Genomic DNA, 21410 nt, shown 5'->3' on the forward strand with positions numbered 1-21410 from the left:
ACCTTTTGTGAAAGGAAAAAAAAAAAAAAAAACCTCTCCCAGAAGTCAGGCAGCATTGGTGGAGGTCTGCCCAGGGCTTTCCTTTCCTCCTCCTCCTCCTCCTCCCCATCACCATCAGCCATCCCAGCAATTATACTCATTTGAAGTTTCAAAGTCAAATGAATGTTAATGAAACATCCCCTTCCAGAGGTGTTCACTCTGAGAGACCTGATAAAAGGCATTTCTGAAAAAAGGGCGAAGGGAGGAGGAGTCCCACACAACAGTTCTCATGCCCATTGCCTCCGACCCCCTTCTTTTCCAGATCTAAACTCTACTTTGGCATAATAACCCAAGAACCATTTCCTAATGGTGACATTTAAGTTTCAGTTGTGGATGCCTGATGGGAGTTTGTGACCAAGGGTCTCTAAGGTGCTTTAGCTTTCTCTGGAACCCAGGTCCCCAGGTCGCCAACATTCCCTGTGGAAGCAAGACTATGCTGGAGTCCAGGTGCCTCCTCCACCTCTGGCCAGCTTCCCACAGGACAGTGGGAGGTTTGACTGACATTGGATGCTCAGGCCGGTTCACTCCCTCCGCTTAGGGGACCTTTTCTAAAGGAAAGATATGCTGCCACCAGGTGGCAGTGGTACCACCCAAAGTAGCATGCATGCCCCATTTAAGAGCTTGCAAGCATATCCCTCAGCACCTGAGGAGGCTGAAGTAAGGCAATTCAGGGAACATTTCACTGACCCCTCATACCTGCAATCAACAAGTGTTACCAGCAGAGGAGTTTACACATGCTCATGAGGATACTGTGTCACCTGCTACTAAGAATCACTGCAGTGGTCACAAAAACTACCGAGTAAGATCAGTAACATTCACTGAACACTGTATTATAGGCCTTACATGGATTATCTCATTTTATTGTTTATCCCCAAACAATCCTATAAAGCAAGTGCCATTTTTTCCAGATAAGAAAACTGAGGTTTAAAAAGGTTAAGTATGTACCTGGTATTATATGGCTGGAAAGTAACAAGAGTTGGTCTGCTGGGCTGCTAGGCTGCTAAACCTCCTCTTTATCCTTGCATCACACCTTCCCTTCCTTCCAGAGACTCCTTGGAGACAGCTGAGGGCTAACCTGCTGTCTCAATGTTTTGTTTTGTTCATATATTTTAAGGTTTATTCTCTGCTTATAAAAGTATCTAATGCCATTTACTATATAAAATAAGTCACGTAATGGGTAAGCAGAAAAGAGCGTATCAATGGTGGCAGCTAGCTTAGTGGAAGAACTATGCACTGCAGAGCCAGACTGACATGGAGTTGAATCCTGAGCCTCCCTAAGGATGGAGACCCCTGATAAATCCCAACCTCCACAAGCCTCAAGGCCTACATGTGTAAAAAAGGAGTTACAATCTTTGCCCCTCAGGGTTATTATAAGGATTAAATGAGAAAACATATGGTACCATAAGGGAACCCCATAATTCTTAATTTTTCTTTCCTCTTCAGAGGAAGTGGAAGCACTACGTATTCTAGGCACCCAGTTTTTACAATCTTGAATTTGGCTTCAAGTTGCCTAAAACTAAGACAAAAAGGGAACATAGAAACATTGTGGACATGACCCTTCTTGTTTCAGTCTTCTACAACAAAGGCAGCTAACTTTCATGGAACATTTGTTACCCCAGGCTCCATGCTAAACAGCTGACTTGCATACTCTACTCCTTTAGTCCCTACAACAACCCTGCTGGGCTCTACTATAATATCTGTTCTATGGAAGAAAAACTGAGGCTTGAAGAGGTTAAATAAAAATCCAAAACTAATAAGCAGTAGAGCAGAGACTGAAACCTACGTGTCCTATTTTCAAGCCTATGATCTTCAACTTTACAACACCTAACACTTAACCCAGTGGGTTGGCTCCCTCAGCACATACGGAAACCACCCACTAAACCCCTCAACTACTCCGTCCAACCAGGGTTGCCCACTGCTATTCCTAGAGGCCTGGCTGAACACAGAAGTGCTTGGCTCTTCATACAACACTCACTTGGACTAGGTAGTCCCTAGGTAAGAGAGGAAGCCGGACATGTTCCATCAGCTTTGCCATGTGCTCCAAACGGGTTTCTTTCTCATAATTGATCCATGAAATCACAGCTTCAAACACCTATAAAGAAAAGCAACATGGGCAACTTCAGTAAAGAGATAAAAGCTTTCAAACAACCCCCAATCTATTAAAAAAAAAAAAAAGGAGAAAAAGTTATGAGTCATCCACACAGGTGTTTAATTAATCTGAGACTCATATTTAAAATAAAAACAGAAAGCGTTGGTTTACTTGCTGGCCTCAGAGAGTGATCACACACACACTCTACACACACAGACACACAGACACACAGACACACACACACACACAAGGACAAACCTGCTATCCCAAACGTAGAATCATCATGGTTCATTCTAAAATAAAAACCAGTTCCAATAGTTATTTAAGGGTAAAAATACACAGCAGTAACTGTGAACCAAATTTATAGAGGCTGCTCAGGAAGATCAGACCCTGGGGGCAATGTCATCATCCCCCCATGCCTCCATTTCCTCACTTATGTCCTGTGTAAAGTTAATGCAGAATAAAAACAGTAAGAATGCCCTCTGCCCAAAGCCGGCTGTGATGGTCAATGTGACACTGAATGACAAGGAATGGCAAACATTTCTCCTTGAGGAGAGATTTCATTTCTATGCGAATCAAAACTAGAGGGCTTAGAACCAAAAAGGCGGACCTATACTTTGGATGTTCACTCTACTCAAGGATAAGTCCAAATTCAAACTCTGTGCCACCAGACACACACAGGCAGATAAAATTCAACGTTGGAGGGGCCATGGGGAAACCAGCAGTGTCTGTAAAAATTTCATTAATAATGCTTTTTAAGAGGGGAGGGAAGTATTGGCAATATTGATCAAAATTTTAAATGTGCATACTCGTTGACTTTAAAATACCACTTCTGGCCGGACGCAGTGGCTCACGCCTGTAATCCCAGCACTTTGGGAGGCCGAGGTGGGCGGATCATGAGGTCAGGAGATCAAGACCATCCTGGCTAACACGGTGAAACCCCGTCTCTACTAAAAATACAAAAAAATTAGCTAGGCGTGGTGGCGGGCGCCTGTAGTCCCAGCTACTGGGGAGGCTGAGGCAGGAGAATGGCATGAACCTGGGAGGCAGAGCTTGCAGTGAGCCGAGATCGTGCCACTGCACTCCAGCCTGGTTGACAGAGCGAGACTCCATCTCAAAATAAAATAAAATAAAATAAAATACCACTTCTAGAGCTCTAGCCTATACTCACATCAGTGTAAGAGAACAGAATATGTGCTCCAAGATCTTTGCTGCAGCATGGTTGTAACGGGATAAAAAAATGAAACCACCTAAAGCCCACTAATGGAGAAATTATTAAAGGAGTATCAATACCATTAGATACACTTATCCCTCAGCATCCTTGGGGCACTGGGTGTTTCTTGTTTGTTTGTTTGTTTTTGTTGTTGTTGTTCTTACTCTGTTGCCCAGGCTGGAGTGGAGTGGCACAATCTGGGCTCACTGCAACCTCCACCTCCTGGGTTCAAGTGATTGTCCCGTCTCAGCCTTCCTAGTAGCTGGGATTACAGGCGTGCACCACCACACCCAGCTAATTTTTGTATTTTTAATAGAGACAGGGTTTCACCATGTTGGCCAGGCTGGTCTCGAACTCCTGACCTCAAGTGATCCGCCTGCCTCAGCCTCCCAAAGTGCTGGGATTACAAGCATGAGCCACCACGGCCAGCCTCAGGGCACTGGTTCTACAACTACCCACAGGTACCAACATCTGCCAATGTTTAAGTCCCTTATATAAAATGGCATGGTATTTGCATATAACCTCCACACATCCTCCCATATACTTTAAATCATCCTCCCATATAATTTAAATACTTTAAATATATATATTTAAAGTATATAAATAATAAATATACTTTAAATAATTATATAAGATTGCTTATAATACCTAATATAACACCCATACATCACTTCGTGCAAGTGGATTCGATGTAGTACTTGGTGTTGCAGCAAATTCAAATTTTGCTTTTCAGAACTTTATGGAATTTTTTTCCTCTGAATATTTTCTTAGTTGAATCCATGGATGTGGAACTCATGGATACAGAGTGCCAACTCTATTTTCAGCTATTAAAAAGAATAAAGCAAACATCTTCTTATATGTGATTAGAGAAGACACGTCAAAAAGAGCCAGCTGGATGGGGCTTTCAATGCCAATATTTGGGACAAGTTAAATATCAAAGAGAATAATGAAGAAATCAGATCAGTGCTGCCGCTTTGAGGGGAAGGAGGGTCAGGGAATGACTGAAAAAGGTTCAAAGGAAACTTTTTGTGGTTTAGGGTGGGCATTACATGGGCATATATGTTTGTCAAAACTAATCAAGTTGTGTGTTTAATATCCATATACCTCAATATAAAATATTCTTAATTTTTTTAAAAAAATTATAATATGGCCAGGTATGGTGGCTCACACCTATAATCCCAACATTTTGGGAGGCCAAGGCAGGCAGATCGCTTGAGCCCAGGAGTTCAAGACCAGCCTGGGCAACATGGAAAAATCCTATCACTACAAGATACAAAAATTAGCCAGGCATGGTGATGCATGCCTATAGTCCCAGCTACTAGGGAGGCTGAGGTGGCAGGATTGTTTGAGCCTGGGAGGTCGAGGCTACAGTGTGCCATGAGTATACCACTGCACTCCAACCTGGGAGACGAAGTGAGACCCTGTCTCAAAAAATGATAATAATAATTTAAAAAAAAATTCATGAGCCCATATGGATACTAAAAAAGTGTCAAGAAGGTCTCTTCTATTTAAAAAAAAAAAAATGCCTGAAAAAGGAATGATGGAATTAGAAAAACACCATTTCTGCAATACCACCAATGTAATAACTGATTGAACAAAGATCACCAATGAATGCTAAAATCAAGTTGTTAAAGGCCAGGTGCAGTGGCTTACACCCGTAATCCCAGCACTTTGGGAGGCCAAGGTGGGAGCCCAGGAGTTTGAGACCAGCCTGAGAAACTTAGCAAGACCCCATCTCTACAAAAAAAAAAAAAATCAGTCAGGCATGTTGGCACGTGTCTGTAGTCCCAGCTGCTTGAGAGGCTGAGGCGGGAGGATCACTTGATCCCAGGAGGTTGAAGCTGCAGTGAGATGTAACCATGCCACTGCACTCCAGCCTGGGCAACACAGCAAGAGCCTAGCTTTAAAAAAATAATAATAATGTTGTTGGATGGGGAAACGTTCACAATTCTCAAGGAATCACCCAACAGATTACATATCACGTGGAGGGAAAATATCCTCAAATAGAGAGACCTGATAGACAACACTTTAAACAAAGAACCAAATTTAACACCACCAATAAGAGGACAAGCTTATATTCCTGATTGTGATTTAATGGAAAAGACACAGTATCTCCTAACTACAATTCTTCCTAAAATACTAATATATAACCTGAATTTTACAGTGACGAGATGATCAGACAACTCTATGTTTGCAACATTCTACAGGATGGCTAGCCTAGATTTTCAAAACTATTAATTTATGGAAGACAAAAAAAGATAGGGAGACAGTTCTAGATTAGAGAGATTTATAGACAAGGTAACTAAATGCAGTGCATAAATCTTAATTAGATTATGGCTCTAAAAGAAATAGCCATAAATGACTTTTGGGGGGCTATAGGAAAATGTGAATAACTACTATATGTTAGATAATATTGCTAGATCAATATTAAATTTCATTGGTATGATAATTGGCTTTATGGCTAGAAAAGAGAATTTTTCTTCATTCTTAAGAGATACATGCTAAAATATTTAGGGGTGAATGTCATAATGTCTGCAATTTACCGTCAAATGATTCAGCAAAATGAAAGATTAAATCTAGAGAGATAAAGTAAATGAAGCAAAATGTTAATGGTGAGTTTAGGTAAAGACTACGTGAATGTTCATTCTTTCAAACCTACAAGAGGTTTTTAATTTTTCAGAATAAGAAGTGTAAGGGAGAAGAAAATAAATTCTAAGGGAAAAAACTACAAAATTTACAGGATGGCAGAAAGTTGAAATGAAAGCTTTATCTGCCGGGGAAAAAAGGACTCCAATTTTTCATAACCTAAGGACACTTTTTTGTGTTAATATGCTAATGATGCTTTGCCCCTGTTTCCTAATTATACACTTAAGTCAGGCTGGACATAACTTGAATTTGGCAAGGAAAGGAAAGGGAAGGGGAAAAGGGAAGGGAAAGGAAAGGAAGGGAAGGGAGCAGAAAAGGAAAGGGGTAGTACGTATGTATAGTTTGCTCCTATTTCTATATAAAATAACCTGTATGTGTACAAACATAAGCACATATACCATAGAAATCCTTGTCTAGTTCATTTTTTATTAGGAACTCTCATCGAGCTATGTCCCGCACCCTCACAGCATTGTTTGACTATGTTTCTTCCACTAGCCCTTAAGATCCATGAGAGACCTTGTCTTATTTGCTGGCACATAACACAAACTCAAATATTTTTAAAATGAATGAATGGAAAATGAATTCAGAATAAGCATGGAAGGAGATGTGTGGAAGCTGCCCGGGCTGGAGCACAGAGCAGGGCTGGGGAACAGGCAGTTGGAATCTTGGTAGGTAAGACAGAGTCAAAGGCAGATAAAGTCTGCCTTTGCTGGGTTAGGTGATGGGCAGCCACAACCTCATTCTGCTTTGTATGTGGTTGGTTAGCCACACCTCTTTCTACTCCCCTTTACTAGACCGTGAGCCTATGCAGAGTGAGAAGTATACCAGCTCTGTCTCTGCACGCCATCCCCCAATGCTGCCTAGCACAACACAAGGTAATTGATTGGCAAAGCTTTGCTGAAGAATGAACGACAAGTCCTTTGAGTGGGTAGCATTTATTGGTCACATTCTTCCCCATCAACCAGCTTAATTTTTGTTATAAAAACAAAAAAGCAAGCTGATCTACCAAAGTCGATATTTAGCCTTATCTTTATTTTTGGTTTCACTTGTCTAACTGGTTCCACTTAGTTGCACTGTTTACCTACTCAGCTGTGAAAGCCACAGCATTCGGCAACAACACTGACCTTCTCAGCAGCTAGAGAAGGCCACATATTTTTTTCATTTAGACTTCATGCTTGAAAAATAAACAAGCAAATAAACTTCCAACTTGCTTTAGCTTTCAATGTACCTAAAATGGTTCCCAAAAACCCTTCCCACCAAGAGACTCTCCATAAACAATGCCTCCCCAAATTCTCAAGATAACCCAATGATTAAATACTCTTATGACTTGTTAAATGACTTGCCCAACTCCCAGAACTGAAAAGCAGCAGAGCCGGCTCTGCTTGGTTACATACAGAACCGACTTCAGTGCTCATGCTCTAAACCCATTATTCTTAGCTGACTCTCAAATGTCTAATAGGTCTAATAGCAGGGGGGTTGCAAACTGCTGCCCACAGGCCAAATCCAGCTTGGAACCAGTTTTGGTAAATAAAATTATGTTGGAAGGCAGCCACACTCATCGTTTACGTATTGTCTATGGCTGTTTTCACATTACAGTAGCAGAGTTGAGAAGCCATAACACATAAAGCCTAAAATATTTACTATCTGGCCCTTCCTAGAAAAAGTTTGTCAACCCCTGGTCTATAAAATCTAAGCAGAGACTATAGATTCAATCATAGGACAGGGTGGTATCTACTTAGCTACTACTTTTTGTGATGAAATAATCAGCTGCTCATAGGTACACTTAGGGTTTCACTTTTTAAACAAAGAAATAGCCCCATTTCCTCACTGATTAATGTCCTAGAACCAATTTCTTGTATGCTACAAGACTGTCATGTGGAAAGCAGTTGGAGAAAATCAGATTCCATAGCTCCCAGCTCACCACACTTCATATGTAAGCACAGGTCTTGGTCAGAGAATACCAGACGAATCCAGTCCTTCCACTCCACCCCTCTGGACAGACAGGCAGCCAAGCTAGGGTGGACTTGCATGTCCCAAGGAAAATGAGGAGTCCTGGGGCACTTTTCCCTGCTTTCAAAATGTGTTTTGAAGATCAAGAAGGACTCGAGTTAAAAAGGCAGGGCACTGACTTGGCAAGGGGAGAAGTTCAATTGGGAGCAATTCTCAGCAAAACATAGGAAGAAGGGAAAGAAGCTAATTTTGACACTATCAGGGGGAAAAAAACTAGGTTCCTATACATGGACCTGATTTGTTATTCGATCTGAGAAGGACTAACTTTATCAATAACAACAAGCACAGTGCTAGGCATTTTAAACATATGATCTCATTGAATCTACCAACAATCTCTGTGAAGTAGGTGTCACTGCTCACATTTTTACAGACGAGGAAACAGCCTCAAAGAGGTTAGCAAGCTGTACAAGGTCACACTGCCAGGAAGAGTAGATCTGATGTGAACTCACCTTTAACTCCAAAAACCCATGCTCAAACACTATGCAATTTGCACCTCAGAGATAAAATTAATTTTTAAAACCTAGGCCGGGCATGGTGGCTCATGCCTATAATCCCAGCACTGTGGGAGGCCGAGGAGGCAGAGATAAGCGGATCATGAAGTCAAGAGATCGAGACCATCCTAGCCAACATGGTGAAACCCCGTCTCCACTGAAAATACAAAAATTAGCTGGGCATGGTGGTGCATGCCTGTAGTCCCCAGCTACTCGAGAGGCTGAGGCAGGAAAATCGCTTGAACCCGGGAGGTGGAAGTTGCAAGCGAGCTGAGCTTGCACCGCTGCACTCCAGCCTGGCGACAGAGAGAGGCTCCGTCTCAAAACAAACAAAACAAAAAACAAAACAAACAAACAAACAAAAACCTGGGCAGACTGTTGAGTTGGGAAACTAAGTTCCTAAACCTATAATCCTAATTACAATCCCCCAGCCCTCCTGGGACATCTCCCCTAGGTCTCCTATTCCTTTCCCGGGGATTGAGGCAATACCATTTACCAAATCTCCTGCCATGCTTTTAAATCAAGAAGATAGTGCTTCTAGACAAAAGAATGATTCTGTCGGATTCCTGTTTTCGTTTCTTAAATGAAAGCTTAACAAGAGTTGTGTTAACTCTCTTGTTAACATACTCTCACCTCATTGCCACACACAACTCCAGGGACAACTGGGAGCAGTGGTGTGTGGCAATAGGAGCTCATTGTGCATATCTCTTCCTAACTCCACGTTTAGTGACATTACACTGGTAGTTGAAGTCAGCCTTGATGAAAATATTTACACCATGGAAATCAGCAAATGAATCAACACATGAATCAGGGCTTTTAGAATGTTTTTTAGAGAGTCAGTTAAACATTTACCAGCACACCACTGACTGAGCGATGTCCTGGTCTGAAGGCTCCCTAGAAACCTACCCCGTTGAATTCTCCTTTCTGACCATACCATCACCCTTTCACACAATACTTAAAAGCTCTTTCTTGTAGTCGCTTCATTTCAGATTCACAAGGACCCTGTGAAACTGCTAGCCATTTGCAAAAGGAGAAAGCAAGGCAGAGAGAGACAAAGTCGTTTGCCTGACACTACCCAGCAAATTGGTGAGAAGACAGCAATTAGAACCACTGATTTCAATCCACACTTTCACAGTACACTGCACATTTCCTTCATACCACATCTCTCACTTTGTAGCTATATATTTATTTGTCCACATATTTGATAAAATCTCTCTCCTCTATGTGATTATAAGTTCTGCAAAGGCAGGTATCTTGTTTTTATCTGTTTGCCAGTGTCTCTCCTGTGACTAATACGCTATTTGCCACACAGAGAAATATTTCTTCATAGGATGAATAAATTAATAAAAGCATGAGTGAATGTACGTATGGTTCTCTTCCTACAGCAGTACACTACCAGATATCTGACTTCAGATAACCAAAAATGATGAAAAAATTAAAACAGCAACATCACTCAGCCTGGAAATCGTTCTTCAGCTTTCTATTACTGCCTACAGTCAGTAAAAAAGACTTTCACTATGAGTCCACCAAGAATAAGGAAAGGACTGAAGCATACTGGTTTGATAGGAACGTTTACAAGCTGAGAGACTTCAGTGGAACTAATTCTAACCATGAGTGCAGGATGACATAGGGATGGAGAATGTCTGCCAGTCAATATGGTAGACTGAGCTGCTTTGGAAGGAATCTTTCCCTGTAGCTCCAAACACGTGAAAATGATGTATTACAGAAAAAAAATAAAGATTTGAGCCATACACAAAAGCCAGAAGAAAATGCCTGAGTGTTTTAAATAAGAAGGAATTCAATCCAGGCAGCTGAGTGGAAGTTGAAGCCAAAATGGCTCCCAGAGACAATTCAGATATGGGCTTTAACTGAGGACTGGTGTCCCATTGGGTAGGGTGTCTAGGCCACAGGCTCCTGTGGACAGATTTGCCCCAGCTGTAACACTAAGACTACATGAACTCTGCCCATGTGCTATGAGTAAGGGGAAGGAAGCTCACCATCTCCTATGGGCTGAGGAATGCAGTGGGGTGGGAGGCAAGGGAAAGGGGCAAGATAGGGAGTAAAAACTACATCTTCAAGAAACCCAAACCCTAGGCTCATGCCACCTACAAATTTAGAGTTTGAACTGATATCACCCAGGTGGTATAGGAAATATCTAAGACAATGTCTAATACAAAACCTTTTTCCTAAACCAGTAAACCTGCCCTATAGGGTCCACAGCCCAGGGAAAACCTAGATTCCCAGGATATGACATCCTCTGAACATGGAGTCACAATCAAAAATTGTAAATCACCAAGGAAATGAACTACCAAAAGACATATCAAAGATACAAAAAATAGTAGAATACCTGGGACAACCAATGAAAGGTGGCTTAAAGACTCTTCTCCATAATGTGTTCCTAAGGATACTAGGTGCAGGAGATATTCTGTAGCAAAGGGGCTCAGGGGCCAAATAAGCCTAGGAAACACATCATACTGTATCCTCAAATACTCCTTAAAGGTTCACAAAGCTCATTACCATATAAAAGCTCTGACAAGTCCTGTAGTAAAGAAACCCGGTTACTCTTTTCAGCCAGTGTCTTCTAAATGTACCTGAGAATGCTTTAAAAACAAAACAAAACAAAACAAAACAAAAAAAACCTGGCCAGGCACCGTGGCTCATGCCTGTAATCCCAGCACTTTGGCAGGCCGAGGAGGGCAGATCATGAGGTCAGGAGTTCAAGACCAGCCTGACCAACATGGAGAAAACCCATCTCTACTAAATATACAAAAAAAATAGCCGGGTGTGGTAGTGGGCACCTGTGATCCCAGCTATCCCAGCTACTGGGGAGGCTGAGGCAGGAGAGACGCTTGAACCCGGGAAGCAGAGGTTGTAGTGAGCCAAGATCATGCCACTGCACTCCAGTCTGGGTGACAGAGCAAGACTCCATCTCAAAAACAACAACAACAACAAAAAAAAAAAAAAAAAAAAAAAACCCAAACACCTATAAACATCTTATAATACTGGTTGGGCGTGGTGGCTCACACCTGTAATCCCAGCACTTTGGGAGGCCGAGACGGGCGGATCACGAGGTCAGGAGATTGAGACCATCCTGGCTAACACGGTAAAACCCCATCTCTACTAAAAATTCAAAAAATTGGCCAGGCGCGGCAGCTCAAGCCTGTAATCCCAGCACTTTGGGAGGCCGAGACGGGCGGATCACGAGGTCAGGAGATCGAGACCATCCTGGCTAACATGGTGAAACTCTGTCTCTACTAAAAAAATACAAAAAACTAGCCGGGCGTGGTGGCGGGCGCCTGTAGTCCCAGCTACTCGGGAGCCTGAGGCAGGAGAATGGCATGAACCTGGGAGGCAGAGCTTGCAGTGAGCCGAGATCACGCCACTGCACTCCAGCCTGGGCAACAGAGTGAGACTGTCTCAAAAAAAAAAAAAAAAAATCTTGTAATATTGTCTTTATGGGATACAGTTAGGCAAATACTGACTTCAAGAAGAAAGTTCTCATTTCTTAAATCTCTTCACAGACTCCTACCCCATTCCCAGCCTCATCTCCCACCATACCCCATTGAAGATCCTTGATTCTCATCACAGAGGTTACTTTTCTCCCCAAGAACAAACTATTCCAAACTTCCAAGTCTTCAGTAGGAATAGTCCTACTATTCCTCCAACCTAAATGGCTTTCCAAAATTCTACTCTCATTCTCCAAAGTTTAGCTCAAAGATTCTCTTTTCCATGATGTCTTTCCTATCCAACAACCTGGAATAAAATATTCCACGTGCTTTCCTTGAACTGTAATTATAAGCAATTATTTCTCTTGGCCACATACTGTGGACACATGTTTTCAGTATGTCTGCCCACCAGACTATGAGCCCCTGAATAGTAATGACTAGCTGTCACTCATCTCTGTACCCCTCATCAGGGTGGGGATGCATTAATAAGGAGCGGGCCTTGGGAGGCAGACACACACAGCTTCACATCGTGGAGTTGTCTACTGTTAATGAGCTGTGTCACCTCTCTGACCCTTAGTTTCTTCCTCTGCAAAATGAAGACAGTAATCTCTGCCTTGCAACTTGTTGTGAGGGTAAGAAATGATGTTCTGAACGTCATGCTGGACAAGAAAAATCAGACACAAAAGCACACATGCACCATTGTTCAGTTTATATAAACTTCCAAAACGGGTAAAACTCATCCAACGGGTGAGAAGCCAAGAAGGTAGGTGCCCTTCCCAGGATAGGGGGTAGTAACTGGAAGGGGGTTCTGGGGTTTGTTTCTTGATCTGGGTGCTAGTTATGTGGGTATTTTACTTTGTAAAAAGTTTAGTTGTATACTTTATTTGTTTACTTCTCCATGAACTTACTTCAATACAAGCTTCCTGTTTAAAACAAAAATGATGTGTGAAATGTACTTGGAGAACACTGGTTGGTCATGGTAGATTTGGGGGCACAGTGCTGTGGTATTCTGTGCATGGGTGTCCTTTGGGAGAACACCCATTCTGTGCAAGAGTAACACCAAGGTAGGGCGTTAACAGATCACTGTTGGCAAGCTGAGAAGCTGGCAACTCTGATAACCTCAGAGTAAGGCAGGGCTGCCAACAGCTCGGCCTAGACAGCAGGGTACACCTGCTCAGTCACCTGGCAATGCCTCCACAGCAATCATGTAAGCCCAGGCCACCGGCTAAGGCTCTCCAGCCTGCCTCTCACAGCCTGCCTCCCACAACCACCTGGCTGGAAAGGCAAAGAATTCAGACAGAAGGGCATGGAACACCAATGATCCTGGGAGACAAGGGCCCAGTTGCTCCCAAGAAATAAGATATCAGAATTTGACCTGTAAAATGCAGTTTAAGGAGACAACAGCACATTTTAAAATGTGATAGTGCAAAGAGAAAGTAACCTGTAGTTCTTATTCCAGAACATACTTAACACTAATTTTTTAAAGAGACTTAATAAATTTCTCCCTGACCGGTATCTAAAATGCAGGCCATTTCCCTGTTAAGTCTCACTCAGAGGTGTCTCTGAAAAGCCTCAATAGTGTTTCATAAGAAGACATGGGATCTTGAGATGGAGAAATATATTTACCAGCTAGGAAAGCCAAGATTCAAAGAAGGCCAGTAAGTTGCTAGGTCCCAGAGCAATTCAACGGCAAAACTGCGCTCGAACTCAGGAGTCATATCTCTTTCCTTAGAGTGGATTTGTCCCAGAAGGTTGTTTACACTGCCCCTGGGTCACTGGTCACTGAGGATGTTCATGGCCAGAGCTGAACTTTGTGTCTCAAAAGGAAATACAATAAACATGCTGTCAGCTTACAGGCTTAGCCCTGACCCCTCAACACCCACCATATGGAAGAATCAGATGCCTTGCTTTAATCTTCTTGGCTTTGCCCTCAGAGTAGTGGAATGTATGATAGATGCACCTGACAGCAATAACTTAAGCATACCCTGAGAATGACTCTATGGTCTACAAAGAATGTGTGTTCAGTGTTCCAAGCTAAGGAATCAAGAACCTGGAGATTCATTCCTTATCTATGAGGAACATCTGAACCCCAGCCCATCCTGGGAAACGCAGGCCATGTCGGGGATTGAGGCCCTTTGTTTTGTGTTAAATGAAGGTTGCCAGGTGAAGGTCACCAGCAGGAGGGTGTTAAGTGAAAATGCTATATAAACTGCATGTATTTTACAAGCAGTTGCAATTTCCTGTCCAGCCTGCCACCACTGGACAGCCCGGTATGTAAGTGCCCTCAATAAACCCTAAGTCTTGTTCGCTGCCTCCAGGCCTCTTCTTCAACCACTTGAACATGGTGCCATCCCTGTTGAAGTCAATAGGGGTCTGGCATGACTTGAGGAAGGGGAAGGTCCTACACAATGAACTAGTGATTTTGTGTAACTCCCATCACAACCATTTGACCTCTCTCAATAACAAGAATTCTAAAATAGAAACCACATGAAGGAAAAACAAGAGCGAAAATGGCAAGGATTCATGCCCTCCCCTACCCTCTAATTCCCCTATCTGTCCTTACTCTCTAGAAAACTGTTAAAATTATTCCCATAACCTCAGCTGGCTCAGTGCAGAGTCCAGCCCCAGTGTGCCTCAATCCCTTGGGGAACATCTGCTGAGTCCTTCCGTGGCACCTCCTGGGGCACTGAGTCAGGCACTGTGTGTGATACAAAGATGACTAAGGTACCCTCACAGCCCTCAAGGTGTTTGAGGGCAGTAGAGGAGATAAGGAATGGGAATGAGCAAAAGTAATTGATGTTGGAAGAAGAACAGTCTCTGAGCTCTGGGAGGGGTCCAGGCAGGGCTGGGGACACTGGGGAGCATGAGGTCACAATCACTCTCTGACTCTGCTAGGCACTGGGCCCCAGGTCACGCCAACAGCCCACACCAAGATGGGCACTGGGAAGACTTCCCCTTAAGAAAGGACCCAGTCAACAGTTATGACTACTACTAGGAGCAGTACTAGTAGTAATAACCATAATAATAGCAGCAATAACAACAGTATCTTACAGTAATGAACAGTTCCTCTATTCTAAGCACTTTTCATATATCATCCCATTTAATCCTCATAACCTTACAAGATAGATACTATGCTACCATTACTCACCTTTTACAGATGAGAAAACTGAGCCATAGGGAGGTTCTTTTATTCATTCTTTCAACAGCTATTTTTTCAGTGTCTACCATGAACCTGATACCACTCCAGCAGTGACAAGCAGACAGACAAAATTCCTGTCTGTCTACTTGTAGATGGTACATACATTCTTGTGGGAGATAAAAAACTTGCCCAGGGTTCTCAGCTTGTTTAAGTAGGGAACTCAAGATTCAAACTCAGCCCCTCTGACTGTACAACTTATACTTGCAAACTCCCAAGATGAAAGCTGCCTGTTACTTATACTCATCATTAATAGTAAAATATTACATTTCCTCTATTTTAAGATGCATGTGTTTTTTACCTGTTAATGTGTGAAATCTGGCTTCATTTTATAATATATGTTCAAAGAAATCTGTGGGCTGCACGCAGAGTAAGTCATAATTGCTGTTATGCTGTTAAGTGTGGATTTAGCAGAACACAAGTTATTTGATTACCAACCCAGTTGAGTTTTCTGCAACTGTTAACATTATATGCCATTGAATTTTAACTTAAGATTCCTAATATTACTTCAAATACATTTTAAAATTCCATTATAAAACAGTATTGAAAGGAAAGGTTATTATGCATGCAAGAGATTGCTTGTCACACACAATGTAATTAAAGGGGGTAGAAATCACTAAATCTCCTGGAGCAGACACAGAATTTTCAAAGCCTAAAGGACTAGCATTAAAATGAAAAACATCCAATTGTCAGAAGCTTCCAGCTATTTAACTTCCAGCAAGACATGATCAATTATGGAGAAATAAAACTATGAGGTTAGCCAAAGAGAAAATGTAGCCCAAGCCCCACTATTCTTTGATAAACCTCAAAATTACACTGCCAACCTTAACGGTACTAAAGGGATCAAGATCATGAAAAGCAGCACATAATTCTGAAGTTACATATAACTTCCAAGAAGCAAATATGAAATAGAACTTCGTTAATGTGAAAAATACCTATACTCCAAATTCTGGCTATACAGAAAGAGCAACTTATATGTAAGCATATGAATTATTGAGCAACACTGCAAACAATGTTTAAGTGTATACATTTAAAGTCATGTTTCTTTGTTTCTGGAAAGATATAATTAACTCAATGGCATATTTTACCATTATCAATGGCAAAATTGATACCATTATCATTATTAATGGTGCCTAAAAACAGATGATTGTGGCAATTACAATGACAACTGCCATTTATTGAGCACCTGCCAAACACTCTATTTGGTATTTTATATCCATTATCTCTAAGCCTCGTGACAACGCTATAGAGGAGGGACTCAGAATTCCCATTTTAAATTTAAGGAAACTAAGGTTGAAAGAGACTAGTGACTTCTCAAAGTCATATAGCCAGAAAGCAGACACTAGAACCAGGTTTGCCTGTGTCCAAAGCCCAAGTGGTTTTCAGGGCACTATAATGCCTCTCCCTATTAACAATCCACCCCTACTCCCACCCAGACACAGCAAGCACAGATTAGCCTTCATGTGCAGAAAACTTTCTATGATCTCAAGAGCAGGATGGGCCAGCATGAATTCAAAGTAACAGGGTCCCCCACTCTCAACCCACATACCCCAGGATGATTCAAATCCTGCTGTTTATATGAGTGCTTCCATTTTCTCACTCTACACTTAGAACATAATCAAGGGGGCCCCAAATTGACCAACTGTCTCAATATTCACATAGCCAATCAACTGACTGGTTCATTCCTTCCAATTGTGCCAATTTGGTAGCAAAATCAGAGCAGACAGTAAATATGCTTGGTAAGAAGGAAGGGCATCCTCTCAGTTTCTGACCTTAAGGCAGGAAGGGTCCTATGTGCACTTATGCATTCAAGGAAGCTGAGGCCTCCCTGAGCCTAAGGGAGAGTCCAGTTGATTGTGCCAGTCACCTTCTGGGGATCCATTGCTAATCTCAGGGAAGCCCACAGTTTTAACAAACGACTGTTTTTCTTCTTGATCAAACTTTTCCAGGATGGCAGGCAGGGGTTCGTGAATTCTACCCCATTCTCTGGACATGCGAATACAATTTCATCTCGTATATAAAATTCTTGTCAATGTTTCTCCTGAAATATTCCCTCAAAAAGAGCCTCAAGCTTGGATGCAAAGAGTGAACTAAGACATTCAAAAACCATGTATTGAGCATCTCTGAGGGCACAGAAAGGAATAAGATGTAGTCCCTACCATCAAGGAACTCAGCTGAATGTGGGAGGAGGATCAGCTCAGAACTAACTATGTATAATGAAAAGGAGAACAAGGTGAGTGTTATCCTGAAACACAGAGGAGGAAGGGATTAATTCCAGGTGCAGGGTAAATAATAAACTGGGCTAATACTGATTGAACACCTACTAGGTACCAAGGATTATACCAGGCATTTTACATATATTATCCCAATTAATTGCCCTGTGGAATATGTTCTAATACTATAATCCTCACTTTACAAAATGAGGAAACAAAGAAGAGGCAAAGTACCTCACCCAAGGTCCCATAACTAATTTGTAAATACTGGAGCTGAGATTTGGACCCTGCTGGCCAACACCGAAGCTTATGTTATTTTCACTATAGTAGACTACATCTACCAGCACAGAGACATTTTTCCTGGTAGAAGAGGAATCTGAATTTGCTTCCTCTTCTGTAATGTGGGGACAATAGCAATGCCTGCTTCACCGGGTTATCGTAGAGGGAATGAGCCCAAGAACATAAAGCACTCAGCATAGTGTTTGGCAAACTATAAGTGTTCAGTAAATAGTGACAGCTTTGTCGTCATCGTCATCACTGTCATTTCTTCTCTAAAGAGTCTAGAATGTAGCCGTCATGAGCCAGAAAGTCTTTTTTTTATTATTATTTTTAAAGGGATTTAAAAGAAAAAAAAGCTGTTGTTTTTCTCTGAAAGAAAAAAAAGATTGGCCGGGCGCAGTAGCTCACATCTGTAATCCCAGCATTTTGGGAGGCCAAGGCAGGCGGATTGCCTGAGGTCAGGAGTTTGAGACCAGTCTGGTCAACATGGTGAAACCCTGTCTCTACTGAAAATACAAAAAATTAGCTGGGCGTGGTGGCAGATGCCTATAACCCCAGCTACTCAGGAGGCTGAGGCAGAGGAATCACTTGAACCCGGGAGGCAGAGGTTGCAGTGAGCCAAGATCTCACCATTGCACTCCAGCCTGGGCAACACAGCGAGACTCCATCTCAAAAAAAAAAAAAAAGAAAGAAAAGATCTCACAAAACCACAAGTCCTTCCCATGACCACCTGACGAGTGAGGTTCCTGTTTCCCCAATGAGCCACATCATACCTTCTCTTCTGAAGAAACGGTCAGCTTGTCGCTGGATATCAAGCTGCACACCTGGTCCAGACTCAGGCTAAGAAATTCTTCTCCTAGCATCACCTCTGGAAAGTGCTGCTCTGTTCCAAAAAAAAAAAAGCAGAACAAAACAAAGTTATAACACATTCCTGCCCTTCCAAGACAATCTGTGGGATTCACAGTAGAGTCCTGGAGGGGGCCGGGGGGCATGGAGGGAAAGGGAGTGAAACAAAGACAGAGACAGCATGGCTGGAGGGAAACTTGCCTTTTAATTCAACAGTGATGGCATCCACTATGATCCTCTGTCCTGAACATCAACACAGACGAAAATGGGGCAGACAGATCTGAGTTTGTATTTTTTCCATGCTCCATGAGATTAATAATAGCATTGCAGAAAAGCCTCACTGGGATCTGCCTCCATAATTGAGCTCATTTCCCCTCAGAGTGTAAGCTGGTGGAGTTGCAGACAGTGCACCCTGAAGCTCAGCCAAACAAAAATGGGTCAGAACTGTTGTGTGTCTGAGAGATCTCTGGGGGTTCTTATAGGAAGTCAACATTAGAAGGTCAGAAGACAGGATCATTCTTTCTTGCCCAAAGTCAAGCCTACTATTGTGAGCCTCTGGTTCATGAGGAGGCCCAATTAAGCATTCATCCAGGTGTGGTGGCAACAAGGTGACCCCACCACCCCTAGAACAGTCGACGGAGCCAGGCCTATGGAACTGTAAGACAGAGGGGAATGTGGTGACAACTAGAATAAGATAAAACCCACAGGCCGAAGGTCCACAGAAGGGAAATGCCAGGAACAATTCCTACCCTGACATTTTTCCAGGTCATCATCCTGCTATTAGAGAATTATATTCACTGAAATGTCATCTACTTCAGAAAGAAGGAGCCTAGGTTCAAACCCTGGCTTTGCCATTTATTATTATGTTTTTGGGCCAACGGCATCATTGCTATATTGCCCAGGTTGGTCATGATCTCCTAGGCTCAAGTGATACTCCTGCCTCAGCCTCCTGAATAGCTGGGACTATAGACACAAGCCACTGCACCTGACTTCATTAACTTCATAAAAATCAAACAAATAATTTAAGATTTAAATCATTTCTTGTGAAAATCATTTTTAACTTTTTATATTGAAATAATTTCAGACCCAAAGAATTCTCACACAAATTTCTACCTTCATCCAGATTCCCTAAACATGAATAGTTTATTCTCAAATACTGAGTTATAAATAATATTTTCCATCTTCCACTGGACAAAAAAGGCTCCCCACTTGCTCCACACCAGCCTATTGATATTACCATGGTCACAACTAAAGGTTGTCCATCTTGAAACTCAGAAATATTTACATATAATAAGACAAATCTGAAAGTCAGTTTCTTTATGAAGGGAACCAACTGTCAACATCAACATGGTAAGAAGCTGGTCTTTGCTTCTCTGTATATCAATACAAAAAAAGCCTTTAATTTTTAAGTGAAACATTCAAAAAACCTTCTTAACTATGGAAATATTTAAGACTAGATAGTATTATTTTTTAAGTGTTCATTGCTAAAGATCTTAAAATAAAAGCAAGAGAGCAATCTTCGTTGGATGGTGAGAATTTATTCTTGGGCTGGAGGCTGGGAAAGTACTGGATTCTCCCTCCATTCCCTTTCTGATCCAAAAAGTCTTTGAACCACAGTCCCCTGTCAATTGGTAACACCCAAGAAACAGCAGATAGAAACAGTAGTCACCACACAAGCCACCACACCATGAGCAAGCACAGGACATTGAGGCTCTCTGGACCAGCCACAGCTGAGCTCAGCAGGACCACATGGTTCTAAGGAGAGTCCCGCAAACCAGCACCAACATCTCTGGCCCAGAGCCACATCTGGCCTTCCCACATGTATCTTTGGCTGACCAAAAACCTGACAGCTGGAGAAGGGAAAAGAACAAGAGGAGGTAAGAAAGTAAAATTCTATGCTGTGAAATAAAAATTTCCTTAGAGCTCATAAGGCTGTAGATAGGCTTTGATTTTAAAAGGGAAGATAAAAGAAGTGCAGTAATGTATATTCTAGGTGATGTGGGGAACAAATTAGAAATCCTTAGAGATAAATCAAGACAGAAAGTAGTCAGCACCCCACCTCCATCTCTCTGTCCCTCCCCTGCTGCAAGGTTTGAATCTAAACCCTTTCTTTCTGAAGTGGGCCGCTTCTCTGCCCATCTGGAAACCTTCCATTGAAATCCCATTCAGAAATCCTCCCAGGAAGCAGTATCTAGTGGGGAAGGGGCAACAAGAGAAATAGCAGGCAGCAGCTTTTCACCCAGGGCTGGCACCCAGGGATCTGTGAGGTTTGTAGGGCATAAGCGGAAAGAGACAAAGAAAAGGATCAAAGAGGAAAATGCCTTCCCTTTTCCATTTAGTCTGAGGAGACAGGGGTAACCCCCAAAGTCTTTGAACTAGGGTCCCCTCTCTGTTAGCAACACTCAAGAAACAACAGGATAGAAAAGACAGAAACAGGATGCTCCAGCTAACTCCACTTCCTGGGAAATAGGATTTCCCCAGAAGACTTTGTATTCCAGTCAGCCCTCTCCACAGCTGCTTCCTGGAAAGAACCCACTTTGCTCCCAGAAGATACCTTCCTGAATCATCTTCTATTTTGAACAATTATTTGGGTTTTTTGTTTTGTTTTGCTTTTAATGTATTAATGGAGAATATAGTAAAGAGCCTTGGCTAAAGGGTCAGAAGACCTGGGCTCACGTCTTATAGTCACTTCTTCCCAGGCTTTGCCATCCATTTTATGAAGGATGAATATTATCAGCCTGTGTTCCCGCTTTCCAAAGTCCGGTTCTGTGAGCAGTAACTTTTTTTTTTTTTTTTTTTTTTGAGATGGAGTTTCGCTCATTGCCCAGGGTGGAATGCAATGGCACAATCTTGACTCACCGCAACCTCCGCCTCCCAGCCTCCCGAGTAGCTGAGATTACAGGTGTCCACAACCACAACCAGTTGATCTTTTGTATTTTTAG

General features: G+C 42.3%; 1 protein-coding gene across 23 annotated transcripts in view; it reads right to left on the bottom strand.

The window, feature by feature from the left end:
* Positions 1-21410, bottom strand: part of KLHL3 (kelch like family member 3) — a 119340-nt gene that overhangs the window by 42237 nt on the left and 55693 nt on the right. For 16 of the 23 annotated variants that reach the window (XR_012414098.1, XR_012414096.1, XR_012414099.1 and 13 more), the window contains 2 exons: positions 18396-18505; positions 2015-2131 (listed from right to left, as the gene is read on the bottom strand). Coding sequence is in view for 14 of the 23 variants with exons in the window: in XM_073994282.1 (XP_073850383.1) it covers positions 2015-2131; positions 18396-18505 (227 nt within the window). In the remaining 9 variants the exon portion in view is untranslated. The remainder of the gene's footprint in view (positions 1-2014; positions 2132-18395; positions 18506-21410) is intronic. The other 7 variants (XR_012414095.1, XR_012414094.1, XM_065546772.2 and 4 more) reach the window with 1 other exon arrangement.

The sequence above is a fragment of the Macaca fascicularis genome, chromosome 6 (genome assembly GCF_037993035.2).
Source record: "Macaca fascicularis isolate 582-1 chromosome 6, T2T-MFA8v1.1".
Classification (NCBI taxonomy): domain Eukaryota; kingdom Metazoa; phylum Chordata; class Mammalia; order Primates; family Cercopithecidae; genus Macaca; species Macaca fascicularis.